Here is a 14,261-nt window from a genome sequence, read left to right as displayed (position 1 = left end):
AATCCAATTTATTCGTCGTCCTCCGCACTTCAATGGCGTGATATTCACTTCCGTGAGACTGGAACGAACGCACGTACTGTTGCAAGAAATACAAACTCTACTGATGAAAGGGGCCATAGAACATGTTCCCCTTCCAGAGAGAAGGTCAGGCTTTTACAGCAGATACTTCCTGGTTCTTACAGTCTGCCTAGCTTTATCACCCCGCACACACACAAAATGTATGGATGCAGCACTGGCTCCATTGAGACTCCGGGGCATCCGCATTTTAAATTACATGGATGATTGGCTAATACTAGCAAAATTGCGATAGGTGGCGCTCCAACACAAAAACATTGTGTTAGCACATCTACTTTTTCTAGGGTTGAGACTCAACGCCAAGAAAAGCGTTCTTTCTCATGCCCAGAGAATGACTTATTTAGGGATAGTCTGGGATTCGATTACGATGCGGGCACATTTGTCTCCCGCACGAATCGAGGCCATTCAGCATACCCTGAGCAGAGTCAGGCTAGGCCAGGATCTCACTGTGAAATAATATCAGAGGATATTAGGGTTTATGGCATCAGCATCCACGGTGATTCCTTTGGGGCTGTTGCATATGACGCCGTTTCAGAGCCGGAGGGTTTCATCCAAGGGCCAACCCTCAAAGGCTGATTAAAGTGATGCGCCACGGGCTTCATACACTAACTATGTGGATAAGACCCCGGTTTGTTGCCTTGGGTCCCACGCTATGAGCGACTTGTCATCGCAAACTGCTAATGACAGATGCCTCCCTGACGGGCTGGGGTGCGACCTTAGATGGTCGTCCAGCTCAAGGGGAATGGGAGGGTCATCAGCTCGGTTGGCACATCAATTGCCTAGAGCTGACGGCTGTATTTCTGGCCCTGAAATATTTTCTCCGCCAAATGAGAAGCTGTCATGTCCTAGTGCGGGTGGACAACACAGCGACAGTCTCATACTTAAGTCACCAGGGAGGTCGGCGCTCGCGCAATCTGAACAAGATAGCGAGGCAGATTTTTCTCTGGGCTCAGGACAAGTTCCTGTCACTCAGAACAGTGTACATCCCAGAAAACCTATATGTAGGAGCAGATTTACTGTCCAGGCAGACATTATTGACTGGGGATTGGAAACCCCACCCAGACATAGTGTCTCAGATATGGACCTGATTTTACAGAGAGAAAGTGGACCTCTTGGCCTCTTTTCAGATAGCGCAATGTCTCCTTTACTTCTCTCTGAGTTCCCCAGCCCCCCTGGGTCTGGACGCAATGGCGCACACATGGCCGGACAAACGCCTTTATGCGTTTCCTCCAGTGGCGCTGCTCCCGCAGGTTCTAGCCAGAGTTCGCCAGCAAGGCTCTTGCCTCTTTCTGATAGCACCGCGTTGGCTGAACAGAGTATGGTTTTTTAGAGATAATATCTCTCCTCAACGGCTCGCCATGGGCAAGTCCGGAGAGGAGGGGCGTTCTGTCTCATGATAATGCATCTCAGGCCCGACCTGTGGAATCTCCATGTTTGGCTCCTAAGGGTACCAACTAAGGGACACAGGTTTGTCGCCTGATGTTACTGACACTATTTTGAGTGCTAGGGCTCCTTCCACTAGAAAGAATTATGCCTTTAAATAGGGTGTCTTTGAAGCATGGTGCATGACACATAATGCAGATCCTGTTAACTGCCAGTTTGCTACAGTTCTGAGTTTTCTGCAGGAAAAGCTGTCAGCAACTTATGCCCATCCACTCTCAGGTTTTATGTGGCCGCTTTTTCGGCTTGCCACGCTTTGGTGGACGGGGCGCCGCTCGGGAGGCATCCAACGATTGAGGCCTACAGCAAGAACTAAGATTCCTTCGTGGGACCTAGCTATAGTCCTTGAGGGTCTGGTTCAGACTTCCTTTTGAACCTCTAGAGTCAGCGTCTGATAAACTTCTGACGCTAAAGATGGTTGTTCTAATGGCGATAACTTCTTTAAAAAGAATTGGGGATACGCAGGCTCTGGCGATCTCGCCATCCTGTCTAGATTTTGCCCCAGGAATGGTGAAGTTGATTTTACATCCTTATCTTGATTACCTGCGTAAGGTTCCCTTTTCGACTGCACATCCGGTCATTCTTGAGACTTTCTGCCCTCCGCCGTTCACCACGCCGGAGCAGGAGTTATACCACAGATTGTGTCCAGTCCGTGCTCTTCAGACTTATGTCCACCGCACTAGCCAGTGGCGTAAGTCAGAGCAGTTGTTTGTCTGTTTTGGGGGCCGCAACAGAGGTGCTGCGGCCACCAGGCAGTCCATATCACATTGGGTTAGGGATGCCATTGCTCTTGCCTTTGAGGCGCGCTGTCAAGTCTCGCCAGCAGGTCTGAGAGCTCACTCCACCAGGGGAGTAGCCTCTTCTACTGCTTTAGTAAAAGGGGCCTCCTTGCAGAGCGTTTGTGATGCGGCAGGCTGGTCCTCTCCGCATACATTCATAAAATTTTATAGCTTGGATGCTCATGTCACTCCAGGATCTCCTGTCCTCGAGTCAACATCTCAAGCTGATGTCTGTGCCATTTGTCCATAAAAGGGGTATCCCCCACTGCTACTTTTAGTAAGGGGTGCCTCCTTACAGAGCGTTTGTGATGCGGCGGGCTGGTCCTCTCCGCATACATTCATAAGATTTTATAGCTTGGATGCTCATGTCACTCCAGGGTCTCATGTCCTCGAGTCAACATCTCAAGCTGCTGTCTAAACCATTTTTTCATAAAGGGGTATTCCCCACTGCTATTTATTAGGACGGGGTGCCTTCTTATAGATGTTTGTTAGGCGGCAGGAGCATCCTTTCCGCACACATCCACTATTTTTAGCTTGGTTGTTTATGTCTGAGATTTCTTTGCGGTCCTTGTGCACACACTTACACATCCGTAAGGGGTCCAGACATCTCCAAGCACGGCAGCGTGGGTATTGTCGTTCCCCATAGCGCTTAGCAGCGCAGCATCGAGTAAAGCTTTTGATAGGGAACGGAGGGGTTACTTGACTGTAACCTTGTTCCCTGAAAAAGCGGAACGAGATGCTGCGCTGTCTTGCCGTACAGTAGATGTCCCAGGACTGGTCTTCAAACAAAAGATCTGATGACACAGCTGTTGCTCATCTATTTCATAGCCTCGCATCGGGTGCGCTGTGATGTCGTCATCAACCAAGGCTATATACCTCCGGGTCAATTTCATTGACGTGTTTGCACACTATATTCAGCTGGTCAACGATAAAGACGTTTCCCCATAGCGCTTAGCAGCGCAGCATCTCGTTCCGCTTTTTCAGGGAACAAGGTTACAGTCAAGTAACCCCTCCGTTCTGCTTGTTTCCAGCCATCCCTCTCTGCTGACCACCTTAACAGACAAAAAGCTGGTCTGAGGTTCTAAAATTTTGCAATCTGTCAATGTAGAGGGGCAATGTGCGTACAGGACATAACAAAGCCATGGTTGGGTCTGCCTTATCCAAAGGCAGTGCTTGCAAGCTCACTACCTGATCTCTGAAAGTAGTGGTGGGAACCGCACTAACGGAGGCCAGTGCGAGCAGGATCATGGTTTTCAAAGAGAGAAACTTCAGACTCACAAACTGCAAAGGCTCGAAAGGTGCGGCCTGCAGGGCTTTCAGCACCATGGACAGGTCCCAATGAGGAATAGAGCGAGGACACAAAGGATTTAAGTAAAACTTTGTACTGATATGCCCTCCCCTCGAACACAAAGCGGAGAAATGGCATGTGACCAGGGAGAATGGATACATGAAATTACGCGTATAAGGTCTATGGCTGCAAACCAATCTTGGAGACAAATGCATTGGAAAATACTATTCTGCGTTCTCATCCTGAATGGCATTTTTAGAAGTGCGCGATTCAGTACACGCAAATCCAAGATCAGACGTAACCCACCACTTTTCTTGGGTACTATGAAGTAAGGGCTGTAAAACCTGACCTCATCTCGTTGGAGGTACCGGCTCTATCATGTTCTTCACCAGTAGGACAGCAATCTCCGCTCGCAGTACATGTGCGTCGGCATGGTTCACCGTGGTGAAGCAAATGACTGAGAATTTGGGGGCGTACCGGTTGAATTGCATCGCATATTCGAGGCGGATTGTATGTAAAAACCAACGAAACGGGCTGGGGAGCTGTTGCCAGGCACCCTGGGACCGAACGAGGGGAATTAATGGCACTACCAGCGGTGAGGCAGCCAAGCGAAACAGAGGTGATTGTCGGTGTCAACACTGACCTGAGTCTGCTGATGGGTAGCAGGGTCGTCGAGACTCTGAAACTAAGTACCCAAAATGGTCGCAGGCGGTTGAAAAACTGAGCCTCACTTCAGCCCTACCGCCTCTGCGCCTGAGAGAGCATGGCTGCCATCGCCTGGTCAAACTCTGGCACCGAAACCTGTCCAGAGGGAGGGAAAAGTTCTATGTCGACGTCGGAGGCGGACAGCCCGCCCTCTGATGCAGTGGGAGACGTGGTATCCAAGGGAGAGCCAAAACAATTGGGTGACATCACAGAACATGAGCCCGCCGTCTCCATTGGCACCTCTGCTGGCTTTAAATGGGGATACTGAGAGCCGGAGGTTGAACCTGCCATGCCGTTGTGGTGCTCGGCACCAGAAAAACGTGGGAGACGCTCCTGGAGGAATGAAACCCATCTCGCAGATCCAAGAGATTCATGCTCTCGCACTGAGGGCACAAACCCCCCACAAACAGTGGATTCACAGTGGATTCCAACCCGGATCTCTCACACCAAAGGCGTGTGTCTTATCCACTGCCCCATCAACACCCCATGGTGGTTCACTTGTCAGTCAAATCCATTCCACTAGAGGAATACCCTAATAAATTAAACATACAAATACATTTAATTTTAGCTACAGCCTTGACTGTCCCCACTGCTGCTTCCTCAAATCCATTCCATTTGACTTATTTAGAGTCTATATAATTTAAACTCCATTTCGCGTTTCATTTCGCCAACTGTACTCTCGCGACACAACAAGGTTTTAGGCTATAAAATAAATTGATTAATTAAAAGGCACCAGAATACAAGAAAATGGCATCTACTCCAGTAAATGCTTTGGACCCACCCAAATGTTTTTGCTTACGACGCTCATGGTTTGCAATTACTTGGGGGAGGATAGCTCTACCTCTGACATGTTATCCTCTATGTGACTTTTAAAACAAGCCTTGATTTTCTTAGTGTTGTGATACATCAGCAGGAAGTAGCAACAGTTTAGAGAGGAGAAAGCAATCTCAAAAGATTGGTCACTTTCTAAATAATGAAAGTATAGCACATCTACTAATAATTCTACATAAATAAAAAAGATGTTTTTTCCAATGCAAAAATATGTTAGAAACGATGCTAATTTGTATTCGATTCACAGTTTTTAAATCAATGCATCGCATCGTTAACTTTTTCTGCCGACACACCAAGCGAATGGGGGAATCTTCCCATCCCTATGGTTTATCATGGTGCTCTGAGGTTTATAAAAAAATTCAAAACCCTCCGCATCATTGTGTGTTGTATGACTGTGTTGGATGGTCTGCTTTGTCCATTTGTACACTAAAACACTGGCATATTCTGATATCATTTCAATTAAATTATTTATAAATATATTTTTGGCTTACTTTTTATCTACAGATCTAAGTTAATACAAGGAATTTTTATAACTGTCTGTTCCAGAGGTGTGTACAGAGTTGGAGAAAAAAGCATTTAAATTAAATTAATAAATAATACATTATTTTCACAGCATTCTTTGAACTATCTGTTAAACCTTTGTAACTGTGCTACTGACTGTTTTTTAATCTCAATATGCTTTCCTGATCTATATATATTCCTAAAAATATATATTTTTATGGTATTAAAATGCCATTTACATGTAAACAAATGCATAAAGATAAATACAATTTCTGATAATGATAACAATGAAATTACAGTAACATTTTACAAATTTGAATATGTATTCGCCATTGACTGGAATATAATTGTTATCTTTAACTGAATAAATGATAAAACTGTGTACTATAAAACGTGGTTTGGAATTGAATTAAAATAATTGCTTTTTGTGTCTGCAGAATTCCAGGGAACTAAAATAAGTCAACACCTAATTCTCCTCACCATCATATGTGAAATAGGATCCATCTTTGAAGACAAGCACTGAAGGCAATTCAGGCAAATTTACAGACTGCAGTAAAAAAGAAAAAGAACTAGTTATTAAATTAATTGATAAACACACAAAAACACAAAAGGTATCCACACAAATATCAAAGCTGTCAGGCAGAAACCATGTCCAAGGCTGAAAAAATTATTGTGTTAGATATTGTGGTTTTATGTGCTGTCAGATTCTTGCATGTGTATTACATAATTTTTTTTCTAAAATTGAGTAAGGTTTTTTGACTAGTTAATGTCAGACGAATATTTTTTTCCATCATTAGAACACCACTAGTAGATCATTTATTTTTAAACTCCCATAACTGTTTAACTCCCATATAGTCTGCATTAGGAGAAGCCAATACGCAGAACATGTCAGTAGTTCAACTCTGTGTTGAGGTTGCTAGTCAACATGTTTAATGTTTAAAGAATAATTAATTAATACAGATTTATTATTGATTGAACAGCAAAGCAAAACTAAAACAAAACTGTGACTAAACTATGTAACTTAACTGGATCCTCAAAGTGTTATTTTGTGAATGAAGTGTCACACACATTTTGGACTACTTTTGCTCTTCTATTCAACATCCTCTAGATGGCACTGCCTTCATAGATGTTCTATTGAAACTGTGCGTGCGTGCTTGCGTGTGTATGTGTAGACAAAGTGTCAAATAAACTTGAGTGTGATTCAGTAGTACTGCTTGTTTTTTGCCTCTCTTTCTGTCAGATTTCCAACAAAACAAATGCCAATCCTACACTTCCTACCAATGTTATTTCTCCAAAAGAAAGCAAAGTGGTCTCATATTTTTATTATGACTATTACTGGTACATACAGTAATGATACCCTTTAAATATCATGTAGATACTCAAATAAAAGTACCACACATTTGTCTGTAAGTACAACATATGCTTTCCATACAGCAGCGACGAATATACAGTATGTTACCAAAGTGAGTACACCCTTCACATTTCAGGAAATATTTTATCTTCTCAAGAGACAATACTATAGAAATGAAATGTGGATATATATTAGAGTAGGCAATGTGCTGCTAGTATAGCCATATAGTTTTCCTGTCCTCTGAAAATGATTTAACATACAGCAATTATTGTCAAAATAGGTGGCAACAAAAGTGAATACACCCTAAGTGAAATTAGATGCAAATTGTTTAACCATGTTCAGACCATACGCTGCATACTGCAACAATTCAGTTTAAATGGCCGTCACCAAACGTGCTGGACACCATCTTATCTCTTATCTTATCATTTGCATTATGTTTTGTCTCATCAGACATCAGGACATGGTTCCAGTAATTCATGCTCTTGGACAGGTTGTATTCAGCAAACTCTTTGTTTTCTTTCTTGTGAGCCAGCTTCAGAAGAGGATTCCATCTGGGACAACGGCCACTCAAACCGAATTGTTGCATTGTGCTGTGTACGGTCTGAGCAATGACAATCTGACCTTCCCCTTTTACAACCTGTAAACCAATGTTGGCAGCACTCATGTGTCTGTTTTTGAAGCCTGCTTCTGCACCTGACACACAGCACAAGACTGAACTTCTTTAATCGACCCTTGCGTGCCATGTTTGGAGTGGAAACAGTCTTGGAAAACTGTACTGTTACTCAGTTTCATGATGTTACTGATCTTTTATAGCCTTGGCCATCTTTGTGGAGAGCAACGATTCCCTAACCCAGAGAACTGTATTCAAAGCCCCTAATTTCAAGTGTTCTTATAAAAGAAACACAACATTTTAACATGAACATAATAAATAGTAAATGTGGCTTTGCATGGTTAAATGATATACATCTATTATCACTTAGTGTGTACTCACTATTTTGAGATTAATGGCTGTATGTTAGGTTATTTCGAGAGGACAGTAATTCTATACTGCTATACAAGCAACACATTCACTACACTAAAATATATCTACATTTAATTTCTATAGAATTGTCCCTTGAAAAGATATACTAAAATAATTGCTGAAATGTGAGGGGTGTACTCATTTTTGTGACATTCTGTATATAGCGTTGTCTTTTTAAGCATCAGTGTATGTTTGAACCTTTCAAAAAAATTGTGTATAACACCATTTATTTTCCTTAAGTGTAAAAAGATAGATCCCATCACATAGCCACTCTTGTATATTCCTGCTGATAAAGTAAAAGTGGACAGACAATTGTTCATTAGAAAAGTGGGCAGTTTTTACACCTCAGGATGAATAAAGGGATTATAAAGAACTATTACAAATATCAGTTATTGATTATCCAAAAAATCTTATATGTAATGTGATATGATGGAAATGTGTAAAATAATTACCTCAGGTAGGACATCTTCAGATGCAGAAAAGAAATACGTGTACACGATAAGCTCAGACGCCACCTCAATGTATTTCTCCTGAAAGAAAACATATAGCAATTTTAAATTTAAGTATGCAAGTGTTCCAATTGAAGTAATTATTGAATTATTTGTTCAATATTAAAATACTTTTCAAAATATTTTTATGGACAATGATTTTATTGTCAGAACATACTACAAACATTATTAACTCATGAAAGATTATGATTTTAACTTTCTTGACTAGTGAGAAATTGCTATAATATTTATTCAAATTTTTTGTATTTATAGCAACCCCTCACAAGACAAGAAAGTTTAATTTAATTGTAATTTCAAGTTGATAAAACATAAAAATATAAGTACAACAAGGAATTGTTACAGTGTATGAGGTCCTAATAGTATTGTTTGAAGGCCATTTGTTACCAGGTATAGGGTCTGGTCACAGACAATAAAAAGTGTAAAAATAAGAGAAATAAGTATGGCTAAACAGATACTAGGGAACTCTGTTTACTTACTAGGGAGTGAATTGGCATCCACCAATGATAATACTCAATGACACAAAAGGAATCATCCTTAATGACTCATGATGATTTTAGATTTAAGTTTGCAGTAGTTTTAAGCAAAAATAAAGCATTTTCATGTCTTGAGACCACTAAGTGGCGCTATGAAGAAATGTCAGGTCATGACTATGATTATATTTAACAGCAAAGTCTCATGATGATAAAACTTAGGTTTTGCAAAGATACAGCTGTATGACCAATGGTTTGCTTGCCATCAAGATTTTGTTTGATTATAAGGCCAACTAGTGGTGCTATTCACCATCTTTTTTGTGTGGCCTTATACCCTGCCCATACATCAGCATGTTAAATTTTTCAGCCATTTTCAGGTTATTAGTACACAGTTCAGAAGCTATACCTATATGGGGAAACTCACAGAGATATTTGAAATTGTTTATTAACAGCAAATTTGCAGCGATTAACTAAGCATGAGGCAAAACCTGGCATGTTTGGTATCATTGGACTCAGCAACGATTTAGGACTGCAGGGAAACAATTTCCATGAAAATAGGTCAACTGCAGCTAAGTTACAGGCTTATAAAAAACTTATTTAAAAACAATGGTTTTGGCAATCGGGCAAACGCCGTAGGATGAGTTAGAAAAGTTATTTTTTTAAAGCTCTACTGTGTACTTTATTGAGTTATTTCTTAACAAAAACCCATGTTTTCTTTCAAAAGTATGTGCTCATTCATGTGTAATTACTTCCCACCCACTAATCAAAGTATTCTCGTAAGTGTAGAATCTGCTATTTAAAATGCATACCGTCGAAGCGCTCTCTGGCTGAATCCATGTTGTGCCTCCATCTTTGAAATACATTCGCCGACGAGGGACATTCCTGAAATTCAAGCTCCGCCTTTCGCGCTTTCACTCTACACTCATGCTGGCCGATAGCTGAAGCCTCCGGAGGTTGCATGTGTAGGCGGTATACGTCATCAAGACAGTCTTATTTCAGAATATTAACAATTATAAAGCTGACAGTTATTCTTAGTTAATTGATGTAATATGCGTATGACTTGCGAATGTAATGCTCAGTTAATTTAAATAAACCAGGCTTGATGACGTATCGTATCCAGCCTGTGACCTGCGTAGCTGAATCCTTCGGATTTTACAACAACCGCACACCGTGATGAACCTGCGATCTAATGCTTTGATTTGAAAGCCTGTTGAAGACATATTCTCGAGGACATTAAAACAAATCGCCAAGGATGCGAAACGGGGATTTTAAACGACAACGTGACAGGAAAAACATCAAGACCAAAGTCACTATTGGAGTTAGTTTTCCAAGAGGGGGCTCAAGGGACACTGAAGTTGCACTTTATATCTTCTCCACAGGTAATTCAGCATATTCGTTTACATCTATACAGTCCATGTTGTAAACTTGAAGTTTTATAGTTCCTTGGCTAACTTTAGCATGATTATGCATAACACTTGTTAGTGTAAACATGCATGTGGTTTAATGTGTTCGAAAGGACACACGCCGTCTCTCCGCCCATTTATGTAATCTGAGGTACTGAGATAAATGTTTTCATCTTTTCTGACCTCTAGCACAAACACACGGTGACAGCGCTATTTTTAGCCTTTCATTGATAAAAGCGTCTGATCTGCGCGTCTTTCGTTTCATTTTACAAGCGTGTGAATGTTGCGCGATCTTTTTTCACCAATATGAGAGAAAGCTCTTACATATACACGGACATGTAACGTTTACTTAAAACATAAGCATTGTACTCTGACATAATGTCTGACATAATACTCTGATAAAAGCGTCTGATCTGCGCGTCTTTCGTTTCATTTTACAAGCGTGTGAAAGTTGCGCGATCTTTTTTCACCAATCTGAGAGAAAGCTCTTACATATACACGGACATGTAACGTTTACTTAAATCATAAGCATTGTACTTTGACATATTAGTTCGCGTCCATTTAAACCCGTCATGGTTGCTTTTTGTATGTGATTTTAAGCGGACATATCATGACAATCAGACTTTTTTCATGTTAAACATAAATCTGTGTGCATTGATGGATCACAGGCAAAGGACATTGCAAATTGTTCATTTTTTCTCATTGCTTTTGCTTTGTAGCTACTGGAAGCCATGTTAACCTTGGCATGACACGGCCGGGCCACAGTACGAGTTAAAACTCGTTCCGAATGGGGAGGGCTAGAAAGTAATATTCAGTTGCTTGTCATATAGACTTTCACCGCTAGATGGGAGTAGATCTTACACAGTGGAGCTTTAACAATTTGAAAGTGTGGAAAATGACATCATTGAATGAATCATCATGAGCCAGGATTCAGGAGGAAAAATTGTTATAAGCCAGGTTTCAGAGGAAAATATTAGTTTCTAGAACTTTCTTACTAAAAAAGTTTCTAGGACTCATGGATAAAAAGTTATAATGGTTCTATGGGCTACCATAAACACAATGGCGGAAAAAAGAAGAATAATAAAGAAGAAAACAGGGCTTGATCCATAACTAATCATTTAGCCCTAACGCGATGGTCAAATCATAATCATAGCGGAATCTTCCTAAAATATAAAATTTGAATAATACAATTTATTCAGAACACTCTATACTTTGATGTCATATGCCGTTTTTTCCATTGCATAGTTCCCCATGGTTTGGTTTGGGTCAGCTTACTTTTGAAGGCTTTTCCACTGGGTGCAGTACGTAGTACCCAATACTTTTTTTAGTACCACCTTGGTTGGGGTTTCAAGCGAGCGGAGTTGATACGAATTGATCTGAGAGAATCTTCACTACCAGCGTAATTTTTATAATGTAAAAGATTAGCTTTACTTTAGTGCTAGCTTGCGCTGTCTTGAGAAAACATGTTGTCATTTGTGCTCTGTTATAAGTTCCCAAAACTTAATTTTAGCAATAAAAACATCCACAGGTTTAGAATCAGGAACAACATACCAATTTTTTTCCAGACTTGCAGTTTGTGGTGGCACATTCGTGATATATCTACATATATACTTAAATGCAACTTAAATGAGGCTCAGCGGAGCGTGTCGACTGACCCCACCAGTGTTTGTACAGAAACTGTCATGTGAGATAGAGGTAGTGATAAACGCAATAATAATAATACATTACATACATGCACACATATACATCTCAGTAGCTAAGCCATTAAAACTTTTAATATATAAATAATAAACGTAACGTGATTAAAACGCTTTAAAAACACTACACTAAAGGGAAACATAAAGAAAACAGACTTCGATAGAACATTTCAGATTAAGGCGAAACAGCTAACCACTATATAAAAAGAAAATTTGAAATCGTATTATATCACCCCATTTAAATGTACAATATAGTCATGTGTAGTCTTAAAAACGGGACATGGGTGATCACATACGGTACAAATCAATTACCCCCAAAATACGGGGCCCCTAGGCATACACTGCAAAGACACATAGCTGGCTGTTTATTTTTTTAGCCCACGTACCAAAAGGCTTGCCAATCTTCCTCATTTCTCTACACCAAGTCAGTTTCCATTTGTGTTTTACACCTTTATTGATCTCCGAAACATTGTCGCCTTCCTACATTGTAAGTATGTTCATGCTAGCTGAAATAAAGTTTTACCTCAGTTTAAAAAGCTACATTCAAAAAACCCAGAGTGGATCCAGAGCGTAGTGATGACAGAACGCTTAAAGTGAAGAGAGGAACATGCTTTCGCTCAACACCAGGCTTTGATCACAGCCCACCTTTATGAAAAGTGAATTTAATCATTTTGCAACTGACGGAAATCCTTCATAGACTTGCTGCAATTAACAGAAATTAGGTGTAGCGACGGAAAACTTTAATTCAACTTTAATCCAAGGAGCCAAAACCGAACCGTACTCAGACCACATCCGGAGTTGTCAGGGGGTATTGAGGTCCAGGTCCTCTTTGCATGTTGTTTGGACATGTATCAGGGTGTTTTCACATCTAGTTCGTTTGAGCCCTCCACATGCTCTCGGAGCAGTTAAGTGAACAAACCAGATAATATCAGACCCCTCTAAAAGGAGCCAAAAGCGAACCGTACTCAGACCACATCCGAAGGATTCTTGGATTCTTTTGTGGTTCAATATCTTTTTGACATGCAAAAGCAATGAGATCCCTGTCTGCTTTGCATGTCGTTTTGACATGAATCAAAATCAAGTGCTGCACAGAAAGCTGGGGTCGTGAGTTCTTGTTAAATTGTGATGTGAACAAGAAAAGGTCTGAGATCACTTCAGTTCTGAGGACCAAAAAATGTACTGGGTCCTCTTTAAGTCCACTATATTGGGAACACCAAAAAGACGAATGGCGTTTTTCCATTGCATAGTACCCAGCGGTATAGGTCAGGTCAGGGCAGCTCACCTCACTTTGGCTTGGTTAGCTTTTCCATCGAGTTTAGTATCACTTCGGAGTGGGAGGGATTATAAACGTGTCATTATATTTGCGCTGCCTACTGCTGTGACATCATACAAGTGAGAGCATCTTGTACATTCCCATACATTCATATTCCTCAGTCCGCCACAAAATTAAAATTAACATTGTATAATGAAAGATCCGTAGTGTATTTTGAGCTGAAACTTTACAGACATTCTGGTGATACCAGAGACTATATTCATATTGCTGAAAACACCTATGTTAGGGCCATGACTAACTATATGTGAAAACACGCATAATGGGTTTTAAAAATGACTGAATCCAAAATTTGTGATATTCTGTAGATATTCAGCCTTACAGTACAGTAAATTCAATTTTTATGCTTGGATTCCATGATTCCATTCATGTTTTCTGAATTGCGGAGATAATAGGGCTCTACATTACAACCTTTAAAGCAGAGACACTATTTAACAAATTTGGGCAGCAACTTATTTTTAGATGTAAAACAATGTTGAAATTAATCTTACGTATTGAAAAAAAAAACATGTAAGATCTGTAGAAATTATGAGGAGACAAGCTTGCTGAAACTATTTAAAAAACACCTGTAACCTGTTCTTGTTAACTGGGATTTAGACATCTTTTAATTAAAACACAATTTACAAAGCTTATATCTGACCTGGTGTGTTTGGTGATGAGAGGATTTGTACTTGTGAGATTCCCCCACTCACCTTGAGAGGAGACTCCCCACCAACATACACAAACAGCACATTATGCCTCTTCAATACGTGTTCAAACATCTGTTTGCTTGGGAGAGATCGCACAGCTGGACTGAAACACACAAAAGAAATACACAGAGTTGGGGGTCACAATAAGTAAAAATCTCCAAAATGTTCATTA

General features: G+C 40.6%; 1 protein-coding gene across 1 annotated transcript in view; it reads right to left on the bottom strand.

Annotated features, from left to right (window-relative positions):
- tmx3b (thioredoxin related transmembrane protein 3b) overlaps positions 1-14,261 on the bottom strand; it is a 49,063-nt gene that overhangs the window by 18,337 nt on the left and 16,465 nt on the right. The window contains exons 7-9 of the mRNA XM_065287957.2: positions 14,093-14,192; positions 8,444-8,521; positions 6,100-6,166 (exon numbers count right to left, since the gene is read on the bottom strand). Coding sequence (XP_065144029.1) covers positions 6,100-6,166; positions 8,444-8,521; positions 14,093-14,192 — 245 coding nt within the window. The remainder of the gene's footprint in view (positions 1-6,099; positions 6,167-8,443; positions 8,522-14,092; positions 14,193-14,261) is intronic.

Source organism: Paramisgurnus dabryanus, chromosome 22, assembly GCF_030506205.2.
Source record: "Paramisgurnus dabryanus chromosome 22, PD_genome_1.1, whole genome shotgun sequence".
Classification (NCBI taxonomy): domain Eukaryota; kingdom Metazoa; phylum Chordata; class Actinopteri; order Cypriniformes; family Cobitidae; genus Paramisgurnus; species Paramisgurnus dabryanus.
This window is presented reverse-complemented; position numbering and strand designations above follow the sequence as displayed.